Genomic DNA, 26550 nt, shown 5'->3' on the forward strand with positions numbered 1-26550 from the left:
GTACGTTAAGGGCCTTGTCCTTTTAAATGTATCAGTTTTATTATAACCTTCAGCAAAAGTATACAAGATAAAGTAACTACACATAAGAGCCTTGCCTTTTAGGGAAGCCTGGTGCATGCTTGGTACTGTTGCTCCATTTGTGCTCCTGCAGGGGTTAATGCCAGAGCCCTGTTCAAGGTGCATTTACGGTTGCGGGCCATCTGGAACAGGGCACCGCACCATTTTTTTTATTTGGTTCCCGGGGCACTTTCTTCTGAGATTGTGTGGAACATTGTGAAATTGGCGCTTAGTGCCTACTCTGCTTTGGGCCCCCTTTTGTTGGCACGCTGTGTATGCGTGCGCCACTTCCTACTTGCGTGCACATGCCTTTTCCTCCATCCCACCCTATCGCACCCCCACAATTCTTGCAGGACGATCATCCATGGGCATACTTCATTCTCCTTCAGCATCTTTCTCTGATTTTGCCTGCAGTTGCCTCTGTGTCCTCAGCAGTACATATCTGTCAGTAGGTTGAGCAAACTGCTTATGAATTTTGTAAGATTGACAGTCTGGTCTCCCTCAAAAGACCCAACCCTGTCAAAACTCTTCCAGTGTATGTGCTACTAAAATCTATTTTTCATAATGACTTAATTAAAAAAAACAACAACTATCTGATCGCTTAGTGTAAGAAGAAAAAAAATCTAAATTATAATAACCATAGTAATAGAGTGCAACAGCATACACAAAATCCACCAACAGATCTTAAAATTTTTAAACCCAGAGCAAATGCTGTGCTAGCCCCCTAAATATGCAAAATTGTGCAGTCATAAAGTATAAAAAAGTAGACCATCACATTACTGCTCTACTGTGCAAACCCAATAGATAAAGTGATTTGTGCCATTCAAATGGTGACTAATAAACATAAATCATAATCTTTCAAAATAAAGTGAATATAATAGTAACAGTCCAGTATCCAAAGTTGTGATGTGTAGTACAACCAGTGACATTCCTCCACCAACATGAACCAAAAAGCCTTTCACCAAATACCTCTTTGGTTATAGGGGGTCCAAGAGCACTTCCTCATCACAATGGAACACAGAGGGGGCTTATTGGCAAAGCCTCTTCTACTCACATCAGATTCACAGTGTCCACATTATACGTGATCACACTCTTTGCAGGAAGTTGCTCCTCTACGTCACCTTCTGTGTCCTTCAGGTGCGCCTGCCCACTCAAAGCCCCCCCTTGTGTTCAAGGGGTTTACTCCATTAAAAGGTCCCCTGTGTAAACAAAGCTGTCTTCTTTCCTGTTGCCCTTGGAAGCCATGGTTCTGCCTCAGCTCCCCCTATTTGGGATTTGGGAGCCACCTCTTCTTTTTTTTTCTCTCTCTCTTTCTGCTTTTGTGCTCTGTTTATCTTCTTATGTGAGAATGTCATTCTCCTTCCCCGTGTCCTGCCCTGAACATGTCAAACAATTTACATTATGGGTGCGGTCAGGGCTGCCCTCTATGGCTACTTGCCATGTCTTCGATTGAAAACTGACCTCTAAATCTTTTTTCTCACAGGGCTGTCCCTCTGTTGTATGCCATCACCTCTGAAAGAGAATTTTAGAGTAGGCCTTAACGTATAAAGAACACTTCTGCTACAGAGACCAGGTTGTTTTATGGCTTTAGGCCTCTTCTGCCCAAAGTGGTTTCTTCTTTTTACCTTAACCAGGATATTGTTTTCCCATCTCTCTGTCCTGTTTCAAGACATCACAAGGAGATTTCCCTCCGTTGTCTGAATGTGGTACATGCTGTTAAGAGTCTTTCTCAGCTACAGCTTCTTTTAGATGGACGGACTTTCTTTACCTCATTCTTTTTAGGGTCCTTGTAAAGGACAGCCTGCTTTCTAGTTCCATCATCCCTAGGTTCCTGTCAAAGTGCACTTTACAAACTCATGGCCTTTTCAGAATCGGGCATATTTTTCTCAGATTTGCAAGGCAGCCACCTGTTCTTCTGTTCACACATTCGGTTTTATCAGGTGGATGTTCAAGCCTCATCTGACGCCAGATTTGGTTGCAAGGTTCTTCAAGTTTCTCTGAGCCGTATTGAGCCCTCTTTGTTTCCTGTTTTTGTTTTTTTTGTTTTTTTTGTTTTTTACTAGTGAGCACGTTGGCGTTTGCTGTGTGGCTCACCCCTCATTTGGACTGCTTTTGGATGTCCCAGTTTCTCAGAATTACTTCTTCCTTGTGTCCATTAATGAAAAAATAAGAAAACAGGTTTTTTAACTTCCAATAAATACTTTTCTTGGAGTGCATTAAGGGACACAGGTCCCCTCTGTTCTTACAATCCACATTTAATTTAGCGTTTTCACAAAATGGAGCACGATGGGAGTGACAGAGGTTACACCTGGCTGTTCTGCAGCTTTTGCCACTGTCCAAGCTCCTGTTGGCAGCTGCCTAACCCAGTGCCTCAGAATTGTTACCCTAGCAAGCCTTACCCTGTGGCGGATAATTGCCATTATGTACATCTGCCAGACCCTGGGGTTATGGTCCAAGGATACTGTATGTCTTTTCTTCTCGAGCAACTTGAACTTTTGCCTGTAGCCTCTGCACTATTGTGTCGATGTGCTTGCAAATATCATACACCTCATAACTAGAATTGGTCTCCAATCTATACATTTGTGGAGGACTCTTTGGCTCAAATGTAGGTCTATCAAATGTCAATGCAAAAACCGCTTATTGTGTATGCCTTTTGATGGCGGGTCTCTTTTATGGTGCCTTTCAGGACAACTTTATCAAGAATGTCACAAAGTAAAGAAAAAAAACATCCTTTTCCCTAAGCAAAAGAAAGCTAGGTCTCACACAGGAAAGTCAACCTCTGAAGCTAGGGAGAGTTTCTTTCACCTCTCTGTTTTCTAGACCCAAGACGCCTGCGAATGGGTTCCACCGCAACCCTTTGAGTCCCAAAGCCTCTAAGCCTGTAAACAAGTTCTCTTGGCAATTAGGGTTTACCACCCTGCTTCATGGTCACTCGCTTTAATGACATGGCTGTTGAAGCCTAGGCCCTATTGTTTAGGACCTAGGCTTCAATCTGTCTAAATTATTCCTATTCTCCTAAAAACTAGGAAATATTCCTCCCTTAAGTGTGAATATTATACTCAGCGCTGCTCCAATAAAGTGCCTATGTTACTGTAATAAATACAATGAAATTAATAAACAATATAAAGTGCTTGGTGCAAATTTAGTGCAAACTTGTAAAGTGCAATCATATAAAGTTCATCCAGATATGGTATGCTGAACTTGTACAGATAATAATGTGCAGATCATAGTGACACTCCGTGCTCCCCTCCTGGGTTCCCACTCACCAACAATAATCTTTAAAATCGCCTGGTATAAGGGTTGAAGTGTTTGCACACCAAGGCGGCGTTTTTTGCATGTTTTTAAATCTTTGATGTAAGTGTAATGATTTTGACCTTTAACAAATAAATTTTAGCAGTATTACACGATACATCTTTTTGTCTTCATTGCCACATGTCTATTATATGGATTTAATTGTATTGATTACAGTAACATAGGCACTTTATTGTTTATTGGAGCAGCGCTGAGTATAATATTCACACTTTATTCACTTGGGGTCTTTTACCTTGCACTACAGCAGCAGCCCGTAAAGTTTTTCATTTGGTTTTATTTTTCTTAGTAATTGTCTTCATAGCGTGGGTATTTCTTTTATTCATTCCTCCCTTAAGGTCTACTATCTCAGATAGAAGGCATACTTTGCTTGGTTTAATAACATTTTTAGCCTAGGAGGTATTCTGTGGGATGCATTCTTGCTTTTTTTCCAGATGGGTCTCGATCTGCATTTGGCCTGGAGAACTAGGACAAAGGAAAAATATCAGCTTTTGCACTTCTTTTCTAAAGACCAATTGTCTCTCGTTCCTTGGTGAAAGCTTTGGTAGAGAGTATCGCTCATAGTTCCCCCTGTGACTTCAAGGGATCTCAACCTGGTTCCGTCAGTTCTTCAGAACAACACCCTTTGAGCTCATCTGAAAGATTCCTCTGTCTGCTCTCAGTCACAAGGTAGCTTTCCTTGGTGCCATCACCTCTGGCATCCGAGGTGAGTTTCTGAGTTAGCCGGCATGTCTTGTAAGGCACTCTTTATGATGCTACACAGTGATAAGGCTGTCTTGAGGTCTAAAGCCTTTCCTTAAGGTTGTTTATCCTTTTCACCTTAACCCGGACGTGGTGCTTTTATCTCTGCCCTGTGCGTGTACTTCTCCATTTTTGGATGCCATGTGAGCTGTTTGCATTTATCTCTCAGGTGCGGCTTCCATCCAAGGTTCTGACTCCTTGGCCCCTCAGGAGGGACAACCTGCCTTTCCCTCCCTTTCCTGACTTGCTTTGTGGCTTTGGCAGCACAGCATTCCTTGGGCTTAAGGGCAAGTTTCGACTTTTTCTTCTTGAGGTATTTTATATTGAATGCTGCATCTGTTTCTCAGATTGTAAGGCTGCCATTTAGTCTTCTATTTCGCCACGTTCTACCAGGTGGATGTTCAGGTCTCTTCTGATGCCCACTTCAGGCCTAAGGTGTTTTAGGCAAATCTTTGAGCTACAAGCTACTCCAGTTGTACACTGTAGTTTTGGAGGGCTTATTAGCATTTTTGCTGTGTTGCTTGCTCCTAAGCTGGACTCCTTTATGATATTCCTCTTGCATCAGAATTAATGCTGTGTGCCTTAATGAATGATAAAGAAACTGGATGTTTGTACTTGCATTTACAATTCTTTTCTTGATGTTAATTAGGAGACACAGGTCCATCTTTATGATATACTCCTACTACTGATTCTCCCCAAACTGGAGCTTGATGGGAATTGGAGGGGTTATATTTGGCTGACTAACCGCCTTGTTTGCTAGTGTACAAATTCCTGTAAACAGCAGTATTCCTCTTGTACTATATTAAACCCTGTCTCTCCTAACAAACTCCCGAAAAGGGATTTTACGGTAAGTACAAAAATCCATTTTTTTTGCTGAGGGTTATTATCGTCCCATAGTTTAAGACCTTGTTGCCATGTGTCTGTAATGCCTGTTGATAGTAGTCATGTGCCTATAGCTTGCAATGTTGGATGTTTAGCCATGTGTTATCCTTCCATGTTATGCAAAATAATTGTTTTACAGATGTATTTTATCCTGCTTCACATTAACCATCTTGTTTACTGGTGTATTTTTTTCTATTTCATTTGTTAAAAGGAGGCATCCAATGAGAGGAAACCACTTGTGGACAGCAGTCATCGCTCTCACAGCTCATCCTCCTACCCTTATACCCACAACCCTTCTGTCTTATCCTATGAACCCCAGCACTACCCAACCCAGATACAGCACCCATCTCATGAGGTACTGGCGCCCAGCATGGTGGGTGAGGCACACAGACCACCAGGTAATTGCACACATCTTTCCTGCATGCCGATTGCCTTGGTTTTGTGGCTTACTTCACTTACGTTAGCATTTCTTCATTGAACACCATTCGCTTGACCCATAATCTCCTTTGTGCTGTCTTAATATGGCTTAATATAGTCTGCATTATCTAATTTGTGTATCCATGAGGATGCAGGTTTCTAAAGCCCCATACACACTATCTGATTTTTGTTTTCAGATTTACCAAAACCATGTAGTGCAAGGGCCTGCCTGATTGCATACAAATTAAAACTCCTAAGGTTTGACCTCCATATTATATGGTTTTGGTAAATCTGAAGGAAAAAATCAGCAGAAAATCTGATGGTGTGTATGGGGCTTAACATGCTTGTGTGAAACATGCTTGTGTGAATTTTGAATTTTTTGTGGAGACACAAGAACCATTTGAATATGACCTCCTTCCCTAGGAGGACAGGTCTTAAAGGGTTAAGCCACTTACATGTGTGAAAAAAGCACCCACTGGTCCTTCTCTGTTGGGGATTTGTGCAACAAGATAACCCCAATTTGCATGCACACAAAATAGAGGATGCCATCTCCTGGCCTTCAAACAAGCTTTGTTAGCAAACTTTGTGCAGGTGGCCAGTGGGGAAGTTCATAAGTTGCTAGGTTTATGAACTGTAAGAAAAAACACTTTCTCTTTTGCTATGGTTAACTGTGTGGGTCAGTGCTTTCAGAACAGAGCTTTCAGAACACCTTTTGCTGTTTTGGACATTAGGTTTTGCTTAACATGTTTGGATCGCTTTTGAGAGGCATTTGACAGGTGGCTGAGGAGGCGATGTGATGCCTCCTCACCATCTGTGTTAACCCTGTAATTGCCACACTGATGCACCACAGCTGCTTGCAATTCAACACTTGCTTGAAGGAGCGATAGTTCTTGCCGCATACTGGAAGCAAAGCATCGCAACCTCAGCACGTGAACACCCCCATCTTCTGCTTTTGAAGCTTAAGGGGGTGGTCTATTGCTGATTATTTGATCCCATGATCCTGGTCATATCTGACTTTTCATACAGTCAAACAATTAAACCCTGGTAAAATTTGGCATGTTTGAATCCTTCAAGCCTAACAGGTGCGCTTGCTGAGTGCTCTCTATTTAGATCCAAGATCCAATAGTTCTGCTCCCTGAAATTCTCAGCAGATATTAAGCTGAGCAATAGGCTCTTGCTGCCATCAGGCACACAGCTAGGAAGAGGCTTTGTGTAAAAAAAAAACACCACAACAGAACCCTACAAGGTTCGAATCTTTTCCAAATTGGTGGGGGTGCCCTCCACATATATACAGTACCTCGCCCCAATGAATAGATATGGGCTCAACCCCTCCCTACACAATCTTAATCACTAGTTATATACTATAGAAGTTTAGGCTTATTTAAAGATTGAAAGAAGGAAGGAAGAGGCTTGTCTGCACTGTCTTTGTGTCTGTGGAACACACATGGGTGTCCCCCTAAGACACACCTCGCTAAGGAGACACCCGCAAGTGGAGAGACAGGGGCAATGGCCATGAAGTTCCCAGCTACAGCAGGAGAGGGTCTTTTTAAATGGAGTACTGCACACAATAGGTACCTCCTCTTCTGAAATAACAACAATAATAAAAAAGAGGGTTTATTATCTGTAACAGAACGTCCCACACTCCGCTTACTTTCGTCATATACCGCTTCCTCCAGTCTGTATATAGATATTAGATATTATAGCTGCATATTACAACCAAGCAAAGCTGGAACTCTTTATTTGAACGAGAATACAGGCTTTTATACACTTGAGAAGGAGCTTCCTCCTTCTGATCATATTACCCTAACAATACAAACTGTAACCAGAAACATAAATTAACATGAGCTAATTAACTAGTCATTTAACCAACCTAGTTGACTCGGATGTCTGACCTTTTAGGTCAGACTTGCTGTCTTCTAGCTCAGAAGACACAATACACATTATCATAAATATAAACACATATAAACACAGAACACCTTCACACAATAGCAGACCTACTTACAATAAACACATTATGGCAGGGGGCCCCAGACAGGTGGCTTGCTGATGGCATCAGCATCTGCTATGAATCCCACACTGGCAAAGACCATCATGGCCTTTTTAATAATGTCCTTTTGCATTACATAACAGAACATCTTCCTAAATGCTTGTAGCTCCCTCAAATGCCAGGGCCCACAAGCGATAGGCAAGAGGCTAGCATTCAGTCCCCTCCGAAAGCCTTTGTCCTGGGTGAATCTTAGTATCACTTTGAACCCTGAAAAAGGGGGATAGCTTTGGGCCCCTTAACCACTTGCTTACTGGGCACTTAAACCCCCCTCCTGTCCAGACCAGTTTTCAGCTTTCAGCGCTGTCACACTTTGAATGACAATTGTGCGGTCATACAACACTGTACTCAAATTAAATTTTTATCATTTTTTTCCCCACACATAGAGCTTTCTTTTGGTGGTATTTGATCACTTCTGCGGTTTTTATTTTTTGTTAAAAAAATTGAAAAAGACCGAATTTAAAAATTATATATTTCTTTCTCGAACATCACGGGACACAGAGCCACAGTAATTGCTGATGGGTTATATAGGTATCACTGGTGATTGGACCCTATAGGTATCACTGGTGATTGGACCCTATCAGGAAGTTCAACCCCCTATATAATCCCTCCCCCTTGCAGGGATACCTCAGTTTTTACGCCAGTGTCTTAGGTGATGGACGTGTAAAGATGTCCTGTGCTGAGCTCCAAAGGGAAGATCCTATACTGGGGCAAGCCAGGCGAACCGGATCCATTCAAAGTGTCTTTTCATGGCCGAATTGAATGGTACCCGGGCCTCGTGTCCGAAGAAACGAGGTTTTACCCGTAATGCTTCTCTTTTTAGAGAGCTGGACCCCGCAGATCAGAAAATGGCTTTAAACTTCCTAATTTATGGCGAGGTGCTTTACGGTCCCAGAACTGTTGGATCCCCCTACTGATGGGGGCCCCAGTCTCTGACGGTTTTTTCAAACGGAGCCCACCGTGAGAGGTGAAGATTGGGTCTGTGTAAACAGCACCCTGCGGCTGGATAAGGTAAGAGGAGATTCCACAGAATTTTTGAGTTCTAGTGGCTTTTCTCCTTTAAGGTAAATGCATGCTATGCCTATTGTGACCACCGGGGGCTGCCAAGAGCACAAACCTACACATGCTGACTGACTGTCTCAGGTGTTCAGTGCTGATTATGTCCCAGCATCTCAAAGCAGGCTGCAAGCAGGTAAGGTGGAAAGGGGGATTTCTCATGTTTGAATGTTCCCCCCAGGCTAGAGAGGGGCCACAGGGGTCTAGAAAGTGGTTATACCACCCGGGCTCTGCGGCCTAATGGCCACCATCTCTGAAGATAGCCATTCAGGCAGATCTTGTTACCAGTCTCCCTCCTTCCCCCCCCCATCCCCAGCCTTTTCTCCAGAAGCATGACAGGAGAGTCGGCAGTGCGGGAAGCGCTCGTTTTTTTCAAAACTCGAGGGGGGGGGGTGGCGGTAGAGGAGGGGGCGGGATGTCAGCACAGAGTGTTTAGACTCCCACTCAGGCCAGCTGCAGGCTATTAAAGGCACTCTGTACAGGTGCACTCAGCCTTCTGAGAGACACAGAGCTGACGGTCGCATGTAAGGTGGGACACAGGCATTCTCCTAGGCAGCATTTACTGAAGTAACACCAGACTGAGCATTGGGTAGCAAGGCTTTTAGCCAGACTACATCGCTCAGCGGGCAGTGTTCATTTGTATACCTCACACCTTGTTGCTTTGCACTATGGGTAGAAGAGGTTCAAGCACCCCAGGAACCAGAGACACTAGGGGATCTCGTTCAGGTTCTGAGGGCCCCCTGTCGGCAGCATCCTCCCCCCCCAAAGATGGGCCAGGGACGACTAGCCAGGGAGAGCCATCGGGGTCAGGGGCTACACCTGCTTCTGGCACTTCAGCCCCTGTATATATTACACAAGAGGTTTTTTCCTCAACCATTAATGGTCTAGAGGAAAGATTAATGGCCGTGATTACGTCTTCACTCAGTGGAAGAAAACGCACTAGGCTTTCCTCTGTTCCCCAAGACCCTCAGACAGAGGAGCTCTGGGATAAAAGAGATGAATCCCTTTCAGAGGATCGGGATGGGATGGATGATTCCTCTTCAGAGGATTCAGGTGGAGAGGGACCCTCTGCGACTTCCCAAGAGGAGAAAGTCTTAGTGCAGATCCTCACTGGATTGGTCCGCTCCACATTTAAGTTGCCCATACCTGAAACTGCTAAAGAATCCTCTTCTGCTTTGGGGTCACTGAAACCTTTCCAAGCAGCACATGCTTTTCCTGTTCATACTTTACTTGAAAAGCTTATTTATTCTGAGTGGGATCTTTTCCGCCGAGAAAGTTTTCAACACTTTATCCGATGGAAGAAAAGTTTATTAAAATGTGGGGAATACCGGCTATTGATGCCGCCATTTCCTCCGTAAATAATAGCCTGACTTGTCCTGTAGACAATGCTCAGATGCTCAGGGATCCTGTAGATAAAAGGATGGAATCCCTATTGAAGGATGTTTTCTCCTTAGCAGGATCAGTGGCCCAACCTGCAGTAGCAGCGATTGGAGTCTGTCAATACTTAAGAGACCATGTTAAGCAGGTCATCAAAGTATTACCTGAACAGCAGGCCCAGGGGTTTGCTAACCTTCCAGCGGCCTTATGCTTTGTGGTTGACGCCATTAGAGATTCTATCGTGCAAACCTCCCGTCTTTCACTGGGGTTGGTGCATATACGTAGAATCCTATGGTTGAAAAATTGGTCAGCCGAAGCACCATGTAAGAAGCTACTGGCTGGGTTTCCATTTCGTGGTGCAAGGTTGTTTGGAGAGGACTTGGATAAACTATATCAAGAGAATCTCTTGTGGGAAAAGCACTCTCTTACCTGTCAAGAAGAAGAGTAAGCGTCCCTCTTTCAAACGGACTCTTTCCCCAGCGCCGGGGGCTTCAGCCTCCAGGCAGTCTCGACGGCCGCCTCCATCGGGGTCCAGAGACAAGAGTCAACCCCAGGGACAAAAGAAGTCCTGGGGAAAGAAGCCTACTAGGCAAAACACTAAGACCTCTGCATGAGGGGGCGCCCCCGCTCACTCGAGTGGGGGGGAGACTGCGACAGTTCTTAGAGCTCTGGCACGAGGACTTCCAGGACAGATGGGTAGTCTCCACGGTAACCTTAGGGTACAAGCTGGAGTTTCAGGAATTCCCTTCTCCTCGGTTCCTCAGATCAAATGTTCCCAGAGACCCAGAGAAGAAGCAGTCGCTCCTTCTAGCGTTAGAGCGACTTTTGTCGCAGGAGGTCATTATGATAGTTCCCACAAAGGACCAGGGATTGGGCTTCTATTCCAACCTTTTTACGGTCCAAAAGCCAAATGGGGATGTCAGGCCCATTTTGGACTTAAGGGATCTGAACCGATTCCTAAGGATTCAATCCTTCCGCATGGAATCAATTCGAACAGTAGTTCCCACCCTGCAGGGAGGAGAATTTCTGGCATCAATAGACATCAGAGATGCATATCTGCATGTGCCCATTTTTCCTGCTCATCAGAAGTTTCTGCGCTTCGAGGTAGGAGGGCGCCATTTCCAGTTTGTGACTCTGCCTTTTGGGATAGCCACTGCACCTCGAGTGTTCACAAAGATCTTGGCTCCTCCTCTGGCCAGATTAAGGGCTCAGGGTATAGCTGTCATAGCATACCTAGACGACCTGCTCTTGATAGACCGGTCGGTAGCCTCTTTGAATGGAAACTTGAGGACCACGGTCAGGTATCTAGAACACCTGGGTTGGATCCTCAGAAAAGTCTTTCCTAAAACCAGTAAGAAGACTGGAGTATTTAGGTCTGATTATAGATACAAGCCAGGAGAAAATCTTTCTACCCCAGGCAAAGATCACTGCTTTGAGAGAGCTGATTCTGACAGTAAGGACCAAGAAGGGTCTGTATGAGGCTACTAGGGAAGATGGTGTCTTCATTCGAAGCAGTTCCCTATGCTCAGTTTCACTCAAGAATGCTGCAACACAGTATTCTGTCGACCTGGAACAAGAAGGTTCAGGCATTAGACTTTCCGATGCACCTGTCACATGCGGTGCGTCAGAGCCTCAATTGGTGGCTCATACCCGAAAACCTGCAGAAGGGGAAATCCTTTCTACCGGTTACCTGGACGGTGGTAACAACAGATGCCAGTCTGTCAGGTTGAGGAGCAGTTCTGGAACAGGCTGCGGTCCAAGGGGTATGGTCCAAGACAGAGAGGACCTTACCCATCAACATTCTGAAGATCCGGGCGATACATCTAGCTCTAAAAGCCTGGACTATCAGGCTACAGGGTTGTCCGGTCAGGATCCAGTCCGACAATGCCACAGCAGTGGCTTATGTCAATCATCAGGGAGGCACCCGGAGCCGAGCTGCTCAAAAAGAGGTGAACCAGATCTTAGTCTGGGAAGAGATGCATGTGCCATGCATATCGGCAGTTTTCATCCCGGGAATAGAAAATTGGCAGGCGGACTATCTAAGTCGCCAGCAGTTTCTTCCAGGGGAATGGTCTCTGCATCCCGACGTCTTTTGGGCCATATGCCAAAGATGGGGGGTTCCAGATGTAGATCTCTTTGCATCCCGATTCAACAAAAAGATAGACAGATTTGTGGCAAGGACAAAAGATCCTCTTGCATGCGGGACGGATGCGTTGGTGATTCCGTGGCATCGGTTCTCACTGATTTACGCATTCCCGCCTATTCTGCTACTACCACGACTCCTTCGCAGGATCAGGCAGGAAAGGAAGTCGGTACTTCTGGTGGCCCCCGCTTGGCCCAGAAGGACTTGGTATGCAGAAATAGTAAGGATGACGGAAGGTTCCCCGTGGACACTACCGGAACGCCCAGACCTGTTATCTCAAAGTCCAGTGTTCCATCCTGCCTTACAAACGCTAAATTTGACGGTTTGGCTATTGAGACCCACGTTCTGAAGAGTCGTGGGCTCTCAGGTCCTGTCATATCTACCTTGATTAATGCAAGGAAGCCAGCTTCCAGGATGATTTATCATAGAGTCTGGAAGGCTTATATAACCTGGTGTGAATCCAGAGGTTGGCATCCCAGGAAATATGTCATAGGTAGAATCCTTGATTTTCTACAGATGGGATTAGAGATGAAGCTGGCCTTGAGTACCATCAAGGGCCAGGTCTCTGCTTTATCAGTATTATTTCAGCGGCCACTTGCTTCGCATTCTTTGGTCCGAAACTTTATGCAGGGGGTGATGCGTCTTAATCCTCCGGTTAAAGCGCCCCTAAACCCCTTGGACTTGAATTTGGTCCTGGCTGTGTTACAGAAACGGCCTTTTGAACCAATAAGTCAGATTCCTTTGGTCTTGTTGACAAGGAAATTAATTTTTCTGGTGGCCATCTCTTCTGCTAGAAGAGTATCAGAATTAGCAGCTCTTTCCTGTAAGGAGCCTTATTTGATTATACACAAGGATAGAGTGGTACTACGCCCTCATCCTAGTTTTTTACCGAAGGTGGTTTCTGATTTTCATTTAAACCAAGACATTGTTCTACCTTCCTTTTTTCCAGATCCCTGTTCTCCGGAAGAGAGATCTCTACATTCGTTGGATGTAGTAAGAGCAGTTAAGGCCTATCTCGGGGCAACTACTCAGATCCGCAAGACGGATGTTTTGTTTGTGCTGCCAGAGGGTCCCAATAGAGGACAGGCAGCGTCAAAAGCTACCATTTCTAAATGGATTTGACAGTTGATCATTCAAGCTTACGGTTTGAAACAGAAGATTCCTCCGTTTCAGATCAGGGCACATTCCACAAGGGCTATTGGTGCTTCTTGGGCAGTGCATCACCGGGCCTCTATGGCTCAAATCTGCAAGGCCGCAACCTGGTCTTCAGTTCATACATTCACCAGATTCTATCAGGTGGATGTGAGAAGGCATGAGGATATCGCCTTTGGGCGTAGTGTGCTGCAGGCAGCGGTACAGGGTCCTCAGGTCTGATTGCACCCTACTTGGTCGTGGTCCCCCCCCCCAGGTAGCATTGCTCTGGGACATCCCATCAGTAATTACTGTGGCTCTGTGTCCCGTGATGTTCGAGAAAGAAAATAGGATTTTTTAAAACAGCTTACCTGTAAAATCCTTTTCTTTCGAAGGACATCACGGGACACAGAGGTCCCACCCCTCTTCTAATACACTATATTGCTTGGCTACAAAACTGAGGTATCCCTGCAATGGGGAGGGATTATATAGGGGGTTGAACTTCCTGAGAGGGTGTTCCAGTGTCCATTCACCAGTGATACCTATATAACCCATCAGTAATTACTGTGGCTCTGTGTCCCGTGATGTCCTTCGAAAGAAAAGGATTTTACAGGTAAGCTGTTTTAAAAAATCCTATTTTTTTATATTTTGTATTTTGTTATAAAATTTTGCAAACAGGTAATTTTTCTCCTTTATTGATGTACGCTGATGAGGCGGCACTGATGGGCACCGATAGGTAGCAGTGATGGGCACTGATGGGTGGCAGTGATGGGCACTGATTGGTGGCAATAATGGGCACAGATTGCTTACACTGATGGCAGCACTGCTAGGTGGCACTGCTTGGCACCACTTGTGGGCATTGATAGGTGGCACTTGTGGGCATTGATAGGTGGCACTGCTGGGCACTGGCAGGTGGCAATGACAGATGGCACTGGTAGGCTCAGATGAGGCATATGTGCCTTCTTCCTCTTCGGGACCGATGTCCCTTTAACATAAGCCGGTGATCGGCTTTTTTTTCTCCTCACGCTGTCAGCGTGAGGAGAAAAAGAAACCGATTACCGAGCTTTTGTTTACATCATGTGATCAGCTGTCATTGGCTGACAGCTAATCACATGGTAAGGGGCCGTGATCGGCCCCTTACTCAGATCTGTGATCATCCGAGTCTCCGCGCCTCGGTGATCACATCGCCCGTGCACAGGGGAGGACGTCCCATGACGGCCTCCCGGAAATTGAGGTCCGCGCTGTGGCCATCATTTGGCTATGGCCCGGACCTCAAGTGGTTAAACACATTGGCTGTTCTGTTGTCCTTTCCATGGTCACTCACTGACTAATCTTTTATTGAATCCGTGGATTGTATGGCGCTTTTCTGGTGCAATTGTATATATACCGATCAGCCATAACATTAGTAGGATGACCCACCTAATATTAAGTCGTTTCCCCCTTTTGCTGCCAAAACAGCCCTGACATGTCACAGCATTGATGCCACAAGACCTACTGTGGCATCTGGCGCCAAGCTGTCATTAGTAGATCCTTGAAGTCCTGTAAGTTCTGAAGTGGGGTCTCTATGGATCGGACTTGTTTTTGCAGCACATCCCACAGATGCTTAACGGATTGAGATCAGGAGAGTTTGGAGGCCAAGTCAACACTTGAAACTTGCTGTGTTCTTCAAACCATTCTTGAACCATTTTTGCAGTGTGGCCGGGTGCGTTATCCTGCTGGTGTACATTGTCTGCAACAATGTTCATGAATGGCAGGATCAAGGTTTCCCAGCAGAACATTGTACAAAGCATCGTCCACTGCCTCTGCTGGCTTTCCTTCTTCCCATATTGCATCCTGATTGAAGAAGAAAACGTGAATTATCAGACCGGGGTACCTTCTTCCATTGCTCTGTGGTCCCGTTCTGATGCTTATGTGCCAGGGTGGATTTGTTTTAAAGTGGAGTTCCACTTTTTTAGTTTATTAAAAGTCAGCAGCTACAAAAAGTGTAGCTGCTGACTTTTAATAAACAGACACTAACCTGTCCAGCGATGCGGGTGCCCAGAGCCTCCTCCCCCCACCCTCCTCTCCGCGGCGCTGTCATAGCAACTTGTGGGTACCTGGCCGTGACAGCTTATGGCTTCACGGCCGGGCGCGCACTGCTTTTGGCCAGGCAATCTTCTGGGACCTGTGACGTGTCCCAGAAGAAGAAGATTGCTGGCAGAGAGGGGCCAGCCAGGGCGAGAGGAGGAGGTGCCTAGGCAGCCGTGAAGAGGAAGGAGGAAGTGGGACAGGAAGTCCCACTAAAAAGAAAGCACCCCCCCCCCAAAAAAAAAACAAAACAAAAATTACATGCCAAATGTGGCATGTAAGGGGGCAAGGAGTGCTTAAGGCAGAAGTTCCACTTTTGGGTGGAACTCCGCTTTAAATCAAGTAGATTTAAATCACTAGTAAAAAGGCTTGATTTAAATCAACTCGATTTTAAATCATAATTTTTAAAGAGCAACTGTCATCTCTCTCCCACAGTGGCTCCTCCTCTGACCCGCTGTTTACTCACCGACAGTCCCATTTACTTTAATGGGAGGGCTGGTAAGGGACGTGGCGGCAGCAGGTGAGTGGATGCCCGCTAACAGGCGCTGCCATGATGAAATGACAGGTGCTCTTTAAATGTAAGGACTTATTCTTGCTGGTAGTTAGAATATTTAATATTTGCAAACAAAATGAAGGTTTCCTATTTAGCATAATAAGCTGTCAGGTTAGTAAAACAGCACCGATTCAATCATATAGTTTTTAGTGTACATAGATTTGCAAAACAATGGGATAAAGGAATATTTCTGAACTTTGTTTTATCCCATGGTTACTGTCAAATTGTGTGAAGTCATCAGTGCAAGTGCATGTTATCTCAGCTTGCAGAGCTTGGATTCATTGAATGAGTTTACCAAAAATGTAAATATTGTAGAATATACAGCCTCATGCTACATAACTAAACTCCATTTAATGCTGAATAAACTAAATTAATTATGTATCTTAAATAGAAAACTATCTTTAGATAGATTTTTACGCATTGTATTAAAATAAATTTGATAAAAATCTAAAAAAATCAGATTTAATCAAAAAAATCTGATTTAATTAAAAAAAAAAAAAAAAAATCTGATTTTGTTTTAAAAATCATTGATTTTTATCTACCCTGTTATGTGCCCTTAGTAGGCACTTGTGGCTGTGGATACAGGTCAGCATGGGTATTCTCACCAGCAGCCCCATACACAACAAACTGAGGTGCACATTTTTTCTGCTTTCAGCGCATCAATTTCATGGATAATGTTTACTTCCTGCCTAATATATCCCACTAAATTTCAGATGCCATTATAACGAGATAAATACATTTGTAAATTCTTTTGATCTGAACAGACAGTAATATTTGGTATATCTGTAATGCTGTTGAAAGAGGATTCTAAAATGACAACAGACAACATTCTGTGCCAAATGTCTGTATGCTGCATAGAACAGAACACCACTTAGGGCTGGCTATCTTAGCTGTCATGTACGTAACAAAAAGTGCAGCAGTATACCTTAAAAGATAATATATAAATAACCCTGTATTAAAACCAAATAAACTTATAATGAATCTGTGATTTGTTAATTTGATACTACATTCATATATAATAATGTGACCATTAAAACATACTGTTTCCTTAATGTCTGTGCAAAAAACATCCAAATTGTTACGCCATACTATCTGCAGAGTATTACTGTTAAACTTAAAGTGGTTGTAAACCTCAGTCATAAAAATCTGAACAAAGCACATATATCTGTAGCGTTTACTTCTCTCTCTCCAAAGCTCTAAGGCAATGCATAGACGGTACAAATTTCTTTCCTGCAAGCACGGGTTACAGGAAAGAAATTTGCACAATTACCCCATAAACACAAACAGTGTTAACCAGGAATCCCTCCTGTGAGCAAGTCTCTTCTCCTGGTGCGGCGGGGGAGGCCATCCCTGCCAGGAGAAGAACATGATTATGGGAAGCAAATCCGGCAAGCTGGTTGTACCCAGGTTGATTGATCGATCAACTTGGTACATTCAGCCTGCCTATTAGTGATCTGAACCATGTATGGCTGGCCTAAGTGTTGTTTCTCTCTGGTGCTTCATTCCTCTGTTATCAGGATTTCCCGACACATGAGATATATTTTTGACAGGGGGATGGAGCTCAGCACACAGCTTGTCTGTTCAGAATACAGCTCTGTATCCTTCCTTTGCTCCTGTTTGCTGTAGAGGAGGGTGTGTGCCTTTCCTCCAATCGGCTCTCGCACACTGTAACTGCAGCTCTCCACCCCCTCCTCTGTGTTAATAACAAATGGACAAAGATTTTAACACTTTTCTGCTCTTTTGAAGGGTTGTAGGGAAGAGAAAACAGCAGATAAACAAACAAGTGAAACCTATGTAGGAGGATTTGTTTCGTCTCTGTGTGTCACCTGAGGAGGCTGTGTATATGAGAGGGTTTACAACCACTTTAAGGTCTATTTACACAATATTGTGTTATCTGTGCAAATATACATCAATATGTGCAAATTACAAAATAGTACTCTTGTGACCCAAATACCCAATCATGCAAAACATAATTTTGCAGACTGCAGAATATTACTCCATGGGATTCTGCTGTGTCACTCCTGTGTCCCAAATCTTCATTCATGCCATTTCTGTGCAAACATGCAATTGTGAACGAATCACTGCCAAAAAGTGTTCCTCCACGTGCCTCAATGTGCACGCTCACCAGATATTGTGACCCTTTAAATTAATAAGAAGGTCTGACTGCACTATTTACTCTCATCCACAGCAACAACTCCGATCCACTTATCAAACCTCCCCTCCTTTTAGCTCCAGTCCGTCATACCAAGCACCATAAAGAGGCAAAAAAAAAAAATCTGTATATAGTTTAAAACCCTTTCATCTCTTGCACACTCCACTTTATGCACTCACATAAAATCACCGTAGGATCGCTTTACTTGTTACCAAACACTTCCCGGTTTCCAAGATGGCCATGCACTTCACAGAGCTAAAATGATCTCACAGATGAAGCCCTGCCCATTGCGTTTCATTATCAGGATGCCTTCAAGGGGACAGTGCCACCCTGTGGTGATTCCGCTCTATATATACCCTTTGCATCAGGGGTCTCAAACTGGTGGCATTCCAGCTGTTGCACAACTATAATCATCCCTCTGCCTCTCGGAGTCATGTCAGCCTTGCTATGCCTCATGGGACTTGTGTAGTTTTGCAACAGCTGGAGGGCCGCCAGTTTGAGACCCCTGCTTTGCTTGGTTGTAAATTACTTCCATCAGATTCTATTATCTAATTTTAAACTATGCTTTACTGCTCCACCTTGTGGTTATTTTGCAAATGGCCACCCACAATATAAATTACAAAAAATAATACAAAAACAATTCTACAAAATATTCCTCAAAATTAAAACAAAAATGGATAAAATAAAAGCCATCATTTTATGACAAAAAAAAATATATTACACCTTATTATAAGTTCCAGAGTAATACTCCGCAGATAGTATGGACTAGTAATCTGCTGTGTTCACACAATTTAGATGTGTTTTGCACAGACATTGAGGACACAGTATGGTTTAAAGGTCACTTTATTATATATTTTTAGGAATGAAGTATCAATTTAACAAATCACAGGTTCTTTTATAAACTAATTTGATTTTTATACAGGGTTTCGTTAAAGGTTTTAGGTATATCGCTGCACCTTTTCTTTGGTACATTGTATTTGTGTACCAGCCAAGTCCACAAAATTGTATTCAGCTGCTGACCATACAATTGATTTTCCTTATAAGTGCAGAGACAAAAAGAATTTAACGCGGTCTCTGCTGTCATACCTGGAGTTGTTTCCCTAGAACCACCAATCATACTTTTAGGACAAGTTTTAGTGTGTGGTTGGTAAGTCCCAAGACCGTGACAGAGGCTACACATCACTTCCTCCAGCCTTCAGTAATCTTTAACCGCTTGCCACCCGTCATATGACGGCCAGACGGCGTGGCCCTCTTTCTGGGCGGGCGTCATATGACATCCGTCCACCGATCGTGTGTGAGAAGGAGATTGCAGTAACATCTCGTTACCGCTTACAGTGTACACCAATCACACTGATTGCCCCCCCCCCCCCCAATAAAGAGGACTTGTCACCACCCATCAAAGTACCTGTCACAGTTCATCTGAGTACCTGTCACAGTTCATCTGGGTACCTGTCACAGTTCAACTGAGTTCCTGTCACAGTCCATATGAGTACCTGTCACAGTTCATCTGAGTACCCGAGTACCTGTCACAGTCCATCAGAGTACCTGTCACAGTTCATCTGAGTACCCGAGTACCTGTCACAGTCCATCAGAGTACCCGAGTACCTGTCACAGTCCATCAGAGTACCCGAGTACCTGTCACAGTTCATTTGAGTACCTTTCACAGTCCATATGAGTACCTTTCACAGTCCATATGAGTACCTGTCACAGTCCATCAGAGTACCTGAGTACCTGTCACAGTCCATCAGAGTACCCGAGTACCTGTCACAGGTTATCTGAGTACCCGAGTACCTGTCACAGTTCATTTGAGTACCTGTCACAGTTCATTTGAGTACCTTTCACAGTCCATATGAGTACCTTTCACAGTCCATATGAGTACCTGTCACAGTCCATATGAGTACCGAGTACCTAAGTACCTGTCACCATCTTCAGAGTACCCGAATACCAGTCACCAGCTCATCAGAGTACCCGAGTACCTATCTGTAGCCCATCAAAGTACCCGAGTACCTGTCACCAGGCCATCAGAGTACCCGAGTACCTGTCACCAGCCCATCAGAGTACCTGTCTGCAGCTCATCAAGTTACCCGAGTACCTGTCTCCAGCCCATCAGAGTACCTGTCTGCAGCTCATCAAGTTACCCGAGTACCTGTCTCCAGCCCATCAGAGTACCCAAGTACCTATTTGCAGCCCATGCCTCATAGAATATACATTGGGGTGTTTGCATTCCAAAATGGGGTCTTTTTGTGGGTAATTCCATTGTCCTGGTGCTCAAGGACCTTCAAAAGTGTGATAGGTAGGAATGAAATGAGATGTGTAATTTATGCTACTAGAACACCAGAAGGTACTACTTTAATGTTGGGCCTCTGTATGTGGCCAGGCTGTGTAAAATTCTCACATGTGGTATCTCCATACTCGGGAAGAGTAGCAGAATGTATTTTGGGGTGTAATTTTTGCTATATACATGCTATGTGTTAGAAATATCTTATAAATTGACAACTTTGTGTAAAAAAAAAAAAAATTTTTTTCCACATTTTCCAAAAACTCCTGGAAAAAAATTAACCATTCAAAAGACTCAGTATGCCTCATAGATTATACGTTGGGGTGTTTTCTTTCTAAAATGCGGTCATTTTGTGGGCAATTCCATTGTCCTGGTGCTCCAGGGCCTTCAGAAGTGTAATAGGTGGTTGAGAAATGAGATGTGTCATTTATGCTCGTACGCCTGAAGGTGCTACTTCAATGTTGGTACTCTGTATGCGGCCAGGCTGTGTAAAAGTCTCACACATGTGGTATCGCCATACTCGGAAAGAGTAGCAGAATGTATTTTGGGGTGTAATTTGTTGTATGCATATGCTGTGTGTAAGAAATAACCTGGTAATATGACAATTTTGTAAAAAAAAAAATCTTCATTTTGCAAAGAATTGTGGGAAAAAATGACAGCTTAAAAAAACACACCATGCTACTTACTTAATACCTTGGAATGTCTACTTTCTAAAAAGGGGTCATTTGGGGGTTATTTGTACTTTCCTGACTTGTTAGTGTCTCAAGAAATGAGATTCACCTGATGTACTGAAGGCCTGATAAGATGTGATCAATTTTCAGTGATTGGCACCATAGTTTGTAGACTCTATAACTTTCACAAAGACCAAATAATATACACTAATTTGGGTTATTTTAACCAAAGATATGTAGCAGTATAAATTATGGCCACAATTTATGAAGAAAAATTACTAATTTGCAAAATCTTATGACAGAAACAAAGAAAAAGTATTTTTCACAGAATTTACGGTCTTTTTTTATTTATAGCACAAAAAATAAAAACCCACTAGTGATTAAATACCACAAAAAGAAAGCTCTATTTGTGTGAAAAAAAGGACGCAAATTTCATACGGGTACAGTGTTGCACGACTGAGTAATTGTCATTCAAGGTGTGAGAGTGCTGAAAATTGGTCTGGGCAGGACGGGGGTGTAAGTGCCCTGTATTGAGGTAATGAACAAGTAGTAGAGAACTAAAGCAGGTTCCTCTCCTCTGACATGCTTCACTGACTAACACTAAGCATCATAAGTGGGCAAAACATGTCTGAGGAGAGGAACGTGGCAAGGTTGTGTTTGCCAATTGTAGGGTGACCCAGGTTAAAGTAGATGTAAACCCTATTCATGAAATTTGAGCTGGGCACATATATCTGCAGTTTTCTTATCTCTCTTCAAAGCACTGTAGCTTTCTCCTGCCCCCTTCTGTTATCAGCCTGATAACTCCTGACAAGTTCTCTGTCACATATGATAAAAGCAGCCAGAGTTTTGTGTTGGGGAGGATGCTATGAATAGATTAGCAGAGTGCTGAGCTATTCAATGAACAGTTCTGAAAGTCTCTACCTCTAGCTGTCTTGGCTGTATGCCCAGGCTTCACTGCAGTGCTAACCAGGAAGAGAAAATCTTCTAACACACTCTGAACTTTCTAAAGAATATATAAAGCTGAAGACCGCAGATAAACATGTAAAACTTATGTAGGGAGATTTTTGTTCATCTCTGCGTATCGTCTGAGGCTGTTCACTTCACTGGGTATATGTGAGGGTTTACATCCACTTTAAGTTACAGACAGTATCATTAAAAAGGAAATGACAAGCCTGGGATTTTGTGTGTCTTGAAAATCATGAACTGGGTGCCTATATTATATTTTTCCTCTCTGCTTTAGCTCTGTATTAATTATTGTTCAAAATAGTTGCAGAGGCCTTTTCATTTGCTAGCAACTTGAAAGGGAAACTATGGGGACAGATATATAGCGGCTGCCACTGCTGACTTTTGCGGTCTCATTCTGATCTGCAGTTCACTAACTTATCTGCCACTGACCATGAAAAAGTATGCAACCAGCAAATGCTAAAAATGTTCTTGTCCTACGGACTTGTTCTTGGTCAATGACTTAACTGGCAGTCAAGCCAAGATTAGAATGACTACCTCAGAGCCTGCACCTTCGAAAAGGAATGTAAGTAATAACAACTTCCATATGTGTATGCACATTGTTTTTCCTTTAAATGTCTCTCAGCCCAAAATGGGTATTCCAGTATGTGTGGTTGAAGGCAAATTGAATCACATTTTGGCTCCATAAATAGTTACAGAATGCCAGGGGCAAACATATGTGCCTTCGCACTTAGCATTGGCCTCCTGTGAAACTGCACAGTAATCTGATTGGAAGAGGGCAGCATTTCAAATTGCTGTTTATGTAGCACGCATCAGTTTTTTTAGAGTGGAGAAGAGAGCAATGCGATCTCCTGATTCCCCGGTGTCCAGATTGTGGACCGGGCTTGTATTGCTCCTACAGTGCAGCCAGCAGAGAGGTGTCCGGCAGTAGAGTTGTGCTGTCTAGCTGAACAGGAATACAAAAACCTATAAAACCGCTCACATAAATGTGCATTTTGTAGTTTGCCTGAAGATCTGCTTTAACAGTCTGAATAGTTTTTACAGCAAATAATGAATTACCATATTTTTTGCTCCATAAGACGCACCTAGGTTTTAGAGGCGGAAAACAAGAAAAAAAAATATTCTGAACCAAATGGTGTACTGAAATATTTACCAGTGCCCATAAAATGCAGCCTGACCTATGCCAATGAAATGCAGCCTTACCAGTGTCAAAAATGCAGCCTTACCAGTGTCAAAAATGCAGCCTTACCAGTGTCAAAAATGCAGCCTTACCAGTGCCAAAATGCAATCGTACCAGTGCCATATATGCAGCCTCACCTGTGCCAAAGAAATGCAGCCTTACTAGTTCCAAACAAATGCAGCCTTACCAGTACCAAAGAAATGCAGCCTAACCTGATGTCATCAAATCCGTCTGACAGAAGACAGAGCAACTGTTGCGACGCTGTAGCCGTACTCCATTCGGCCGCTCAGGCTGCTCTGTCCTCTGAGTGTCAGGCCCAGCCAGGAGATTGCCCGGCTCTCGCGCGGGCTTGGGATGTCTGTCCACTCTCCTGCCTCTCTACCGGTACTAATATGGCGGGGGGGGTCAATATTTGCTCCATGAGACGTAGAGACATTTTCCTCCATATTTTTTTGGGGAAAAAGTGCATCTTATGGAGCGAAAAATACAGTATCTAATTTATTAAATAAGCTTGAATCCTGAATATTTTTTATGCCCTTCTAGATGTAAGTATTGAATGTTCAGTATTGGAGCATTGTCTAAGAATGGTATTTTGCATGCATATAAATGCTTTTAAATACAGTTTTAAGGTCACATGCTCTTCATATGATACATATAATTACCTTCAATAGTTTAAATGGTAGTAAATTGGTCTTTGAACTGAAGTCATTCTAATTCCTAATTTGTTTTTCCCCTTTTTAAACTATTAAGGAGACCCGAATGTCCAAAACATTTTGGCTATGCCTGACAGGAGTGAAAATATCCGAGGTAACGACTGCTCAGATGCGGCATTGAGCTATGCAACTCTTCCTAGGGCTCCTAAGACCACTCCCAGCTTATTCTCGACATTGCAAAGGTCTTCGCCTGACTCATGGCAGCAGCTCAGAGCCACTGAACAGGGTGTTCACAGCTACCACCAGTGGTCAGGACAGCCAGTGCAGATCAACAGAACCGAACAACAAACAGTAAACTCCAGCTTCTTGGGCTCACCAGGCAGAAGCTTGCGAAACAGCCCCTTCCAGCCAACATCCGCTTATGGAGACTTTGACAGATACTCAGTACATCATAGGCCACCACCTCCAACTCTAGAGTACAGCACCTTAAGAATGCCAAGAAGCTCTTCCATCGGTAGAGGAGATACTTGGGGAAGTGCTTTTGCTCCACAGCCTAGAATTCAGGGTCCAAAGAGAGTGGACATGCCACCAGAGGAAGACTGGAGACAGAAGAGTTTGGCTCCTCCAATGGGAGTTATGAGGCAGCATCCAGCTTACTCCCCACATCGGACATTTTCATCTGCCTCTGACATGTATGGTACAACCAGTTGGAGAGGTTCCTCTGCCTTTCAGAGGCATGGCAGGTAAATGTAATTATATAGCAGTCCAGCAAGTCTACCTTGGAAAAAGAAAACAAGTTGCCAGACTTGCATCATACATCCTTGATTCAAGCCTTTGTCATTTTAAAGGATATTAGTGTGTAGAGTTATCGCCAGTTTCGTCTTAACACCTTTAAGCCTGTGGAAAGTCCCTTTGTGCTAGATTTGTGAGCAAGATTTGGAATTCCTAAGTATTACTTTAGATTGCCAAAGTGGTGCAGGAAGGCTTTGCAGTGAACAAGTATTGGAGCTAGCAGGTAAAGTCTCAGCAGTGTATGATCATCCAGCTACTTCAGGTGTGTGAATTGCTGACAAATCATTCTTCCACTTAACAGTGAGAACAATAACACATTTTCTACTTTGTCAGTATAGTGCTCACCCAGCAATAATATGATTCAAACAGAGTTAACGTGTACAGAGCGTCTATCAGAAATGAAGTGCAGAAATATAGACCTTCTTTGGAAACCATTGCCTTTGCTCTTTCAGACCCTGCTTCAGTTAGCAATAGTTCTATGTTGCAGTGGTGGTAATTAGAGTAAACTAAACTGTTTGCAGTTATGTGTTGGTTCCCTTTTGGTGTCTCTGCAACCAAAGGATCTTTCCAGTAACCCATGCACTGCAGTCCTACAGGGTGTATAGTTTAATATTTGGTCCTCCCTTGACTTTACCTTAATAGCTTTTCTCTGCCAGAAAGAATCTGCATCATTGCTGGCAGTAGAGTGTCTAACCTATATTCAGACCATGCATTAATGCAGTTGGTCTTCCCGTGGCACTCAATACAGTAAACCAGCATGCAGTCAATAATGGAGTTGAAGTGTTAATTGAAAAGCAAACCCAGCATTAACCATGCAGATAGTTAAGCACAAATCTTGACTACTGTAAGGAAGGAGAGAGGAGGGGAGGGCAGTGCCACGGTTGACTTTAGAAAGACCTGCCCACCCCTTTATCCTTCCCTCTGGAAATTGTAGCAAGCTCATACCAGATGACTGTTATCACTGCATGCTTAAACCCACGGATGTTAACAGCTAGAGGAAAAATTTAAATATTTTAGTGTCAAAACATTTGCTTTTGTAAGTATTTTTCAAATAAATATATAAAATAGTTCTATTAAACCACATCTGCACTGTTTTTTATTGTTGTTTCTATAACTTGGGAAGTATATAAAATACTCTGGATTTTCTCTGAAAATGTGAACCCTGGAAAACAATAAATAAATTATTATGTCTAAAGAAGTTTTTCTGTGGTAAATGGCTGTTTTTTTTGCATTACTTTAACTTTTTACATTTGCTGTCATTGCATGGGGAGAAGAGGTGACTACCTCACTCAGCCCAATGGTGAGGAAACTTTTTACATTTGCTGTCATTGCATGGGGAGAAGAGGTGACTACCTCACTCAGCCCAATGGTGAGGAAACTTTTTTTTACTTTGACAGTGTAATTATGCAAAAATATCTTTATATTAAAAGTGATTTTTATTTTTTTTTAAACCAATACTAACTTTTAAAGTAAACTTGTGCCCAATCTGTGCACACTATTGTGAATATTTTGAAATAGCACTTTAACACAAGCCCTCATTCACCTTTGTAGCTATAGATATTCTGTATCAAATATCACTATGCATTGATAATACCTCCCAAGACCCTGTCTATCCAGACAGTATGGTCACCTGCTGACTTGGCACCATCCACAGGCAGCTTAAAGCAATATTAACCGGTTCCCGACCAGCTCACGTCTTTTTACAGGGGCAGAATGGCACCCCTGCACAAAACCCCGTATATATACAACATCTACTTAAGAGCCGACAGAGGGTACGCACGCCTGCTCCATGGCGGAGGACCCAATTTGCGTGGCCGGAGGTTGCAATCGCGTGCACAAGAGCCAGCACGAGAGCCTGTCCCGTCAGGGGAGTGAAGACATATCGTTTGTTCCTAGTAAGTAGGAACAATGATATACCCCCCCCCCCCCCGTCAGTCCTATCCCTATACAGTTAGAACACACTGAGGGAACACACATTTAACCCCTTGATCACCCCCTAGTGTTAACCCCATTTCCTACCGGTGACATTTACACAGTAATCAGTGCATATTTATAACACTGATCGCTGTATAAATGTCAATGGT

At 43.5% G+C, this 26550-nt stretch overlaps 1 protein-coding gene across 7 annotated transcripts in view; it reads left to right on the forward strand.

Moving 5' to 3' along the window:
- Positions 1–25655, forward strand: part of USP54 (ubiquitin specific peptidase 54) — a 249867-nt gene extending 224212 nt beyond the window's left edge. For all 7 annotated transcript variants that reach the window (XM_073596688.1, XM_073596689.1, XM_073596684.1 and 4 more), the window contains 2 exons: positions 5201–5387; positions 23772–25655. In XM_073596688.1, the coding sequence (XP_073452789.1) occupies positions 5201–5387; positions 23772–24421 (837 nt within the window). In that variant the 3' untranslated portion in view covers positions 24422–25655. The remainder of the gene's footprint in view (positions 1–5200; positions 5388–23771) is intronic.
- The last annotated feature ends 895 nt before the right edge of the window (positions 25656–26550 follow it).

Source organism: Aquarana catesbeiana, linkage group LG08 (assembly GCF_042186555.1).
Source record: "Aquarana catesbeiana isolate 2022-GZ linkage group LG08, ASM4218655v1, whole genome shotgun sequence".
Taxonomy (NCBI): Eukaryota; Metazoa; Chordata; class Amphibia; order Anura; family Ranidae; genus Aquarana; species Aquarana catesbeiana.